The sequence below is a fragment of the Sphaeroforma arctica genome, assembly GCF_001186125.1.
Source record: "Sphaeroforma arctica JP610 unplaced genomic scaffold supercont1.6663, whole genome shotgun sequence".
Taxonomy (NCBI): domain Eukaryota; class Ichthyosporea; order Ichthyophonida; genus Sphaeroforma; species Sphaeroforma arctica.
Window position 1 is genome coordinate 1 of NW_014033895.1, and position 1,596 is coordinate 1,596.

The 1,596-nt window shown below is 43.4% G+C and overlaps 1 protein-coding gene across 1 annotated transcript; it reads left to right on the top strand.

Annotated features, from left to right (window-relative positions):
- Positions 1-951: 951 nt before the first annotated feature.
- Positions 952-1,551, top strand: SARC_15752 (hypothetical protein; the record flags this gene model as incomplete). The annotated part of the gene is made up of 2 exons (XM_014290134.1): positions 952-1,045; positions 1,423-1,551. Coding segments are annotated over 2 exons (223 nt in total), but the record flags the coding sequence as incomplete, so codon positions are not given.
- Positions 1,552-1,596: the final 45 nt, after the last annotated feature.

Sequence of the window (1,596 nt, forward strand, 5' to 3'; positions counted from 1 at the left end):
ACAATCTCGTTGCATAACAATTTACTACCCAAAAAATAATGGACGTAGTACAACCGGCCACGTCGGCGAATACGCAACAATCCGATGGTATGCTCAATTCCATCTCGTTGATGTCATGCTCAATTTATCCTGCCACATTCACCTCACTTGTATATCTCATCTGTGTCTGTTGTCTAGATCGAGAACGACGGCGAGCAGATCTGCAAGAGAATGAGACCTGACTGCCTGCAACTACACCCTGTAACCAGCGAAAATGTCCACGTAAGGCTGTACCACTTGTTCATGTGTTTAATATCATCGTATCCACTGAATATTTCCTCGGAGTGTCGTTTAACCTTGTGCCTGCTGCAGTTTCGTTTGCGTTTTTGTTTAGTTTACGCGAGTTATACTTCAATCTGACGTGGCGTGTGCTGTATCTTTATCCGTGAGTTCTAGACGTGGCATCAATTTGTATGTATTCGACGGATTCTTTGTGTTAATTGAGAGCTTAACTTCGGTGCAGAAGAAGTTACTTTGCATCCTGGGTACTACACTACCGTGTTGGTGAGAGCAGTCAGACATACAGGCCTTATGTGCAGCCGGCTGAAAGTGCATCACTCGCTATTGGTTTGGCAACTGAACTATCAGTCCAATGTCCAATAGTCAAAATGTGCTCCTGTTCTTCTGCGTACGCATTCGAAAAGTGTGTCTGCAAACTGTGAATCTCCGAGTACTGAGCCTTCCCTTCAACCGATTGCGACTACCCAATCCCAAGCGTATAGTTTTATTCTTGGTGAACTCTCAATACCTATCGTCGAGCTATCACACACTTTGTTTTTTGCTCCACGCGCGCTGCATATGGTAGATCAGGTGCTCGGGTTCGATCTTTGTTTGTGTTACATCGTCAAGTTGAACATCATGTCACGAGAGCGCCTTGCTTATCAAATATTCAAAACTTTAATTCAAGCACAGATGTTGAAATCACTCAATTCGGCAATCTTCCCAGTGTCGTACACCGCAGATTTTTATAAAAAAGTTATAAAATCAGGAATTATGGCACGGCTGGGTATGTATTAAAATCATATGTTGTTCCCAAACTTTAATGTTCCCGTCATATCTCCTCGAATATAATGTGTACAAATTCTCCTTTGTTTTGGGAGTTTCTCCTCGTTTTGGGAGCTTCTGTGTATTGATGGATAGTATCGTGATTGAAAAGACAGCCGTGTCACTGCTTGTTGAGATTGTATGAAGCTGTTCCATCGTTATATCCAGGTGCACATAAGTATAGCTACGATGGTCACATGTGCGCTCGATTTTTTTCGGGTGTAAAATGTAAGTTCATCGTTCAAGCCAAGCTTTCGCCTGACCTAGCTGTGCTGAATACAGCACACCTACGAGCAATTTGAGCTCACCTTTGAATAAAATTCGATTCTCGAATGGCAGCCGTCGAGAATGGGGTCGCTATTGGGGCGGTGTGTGCCCGAGTGGAGATAGACAAACAACATAGCGGAAGGCAAATCGCATATGTGATGACATTGGGCTGCCTTGCGCCATGGAGACGCAAAGGAATTGGTATGCGAGCTATTCTATTTTCTTCTCTTGGAAATATATATACAT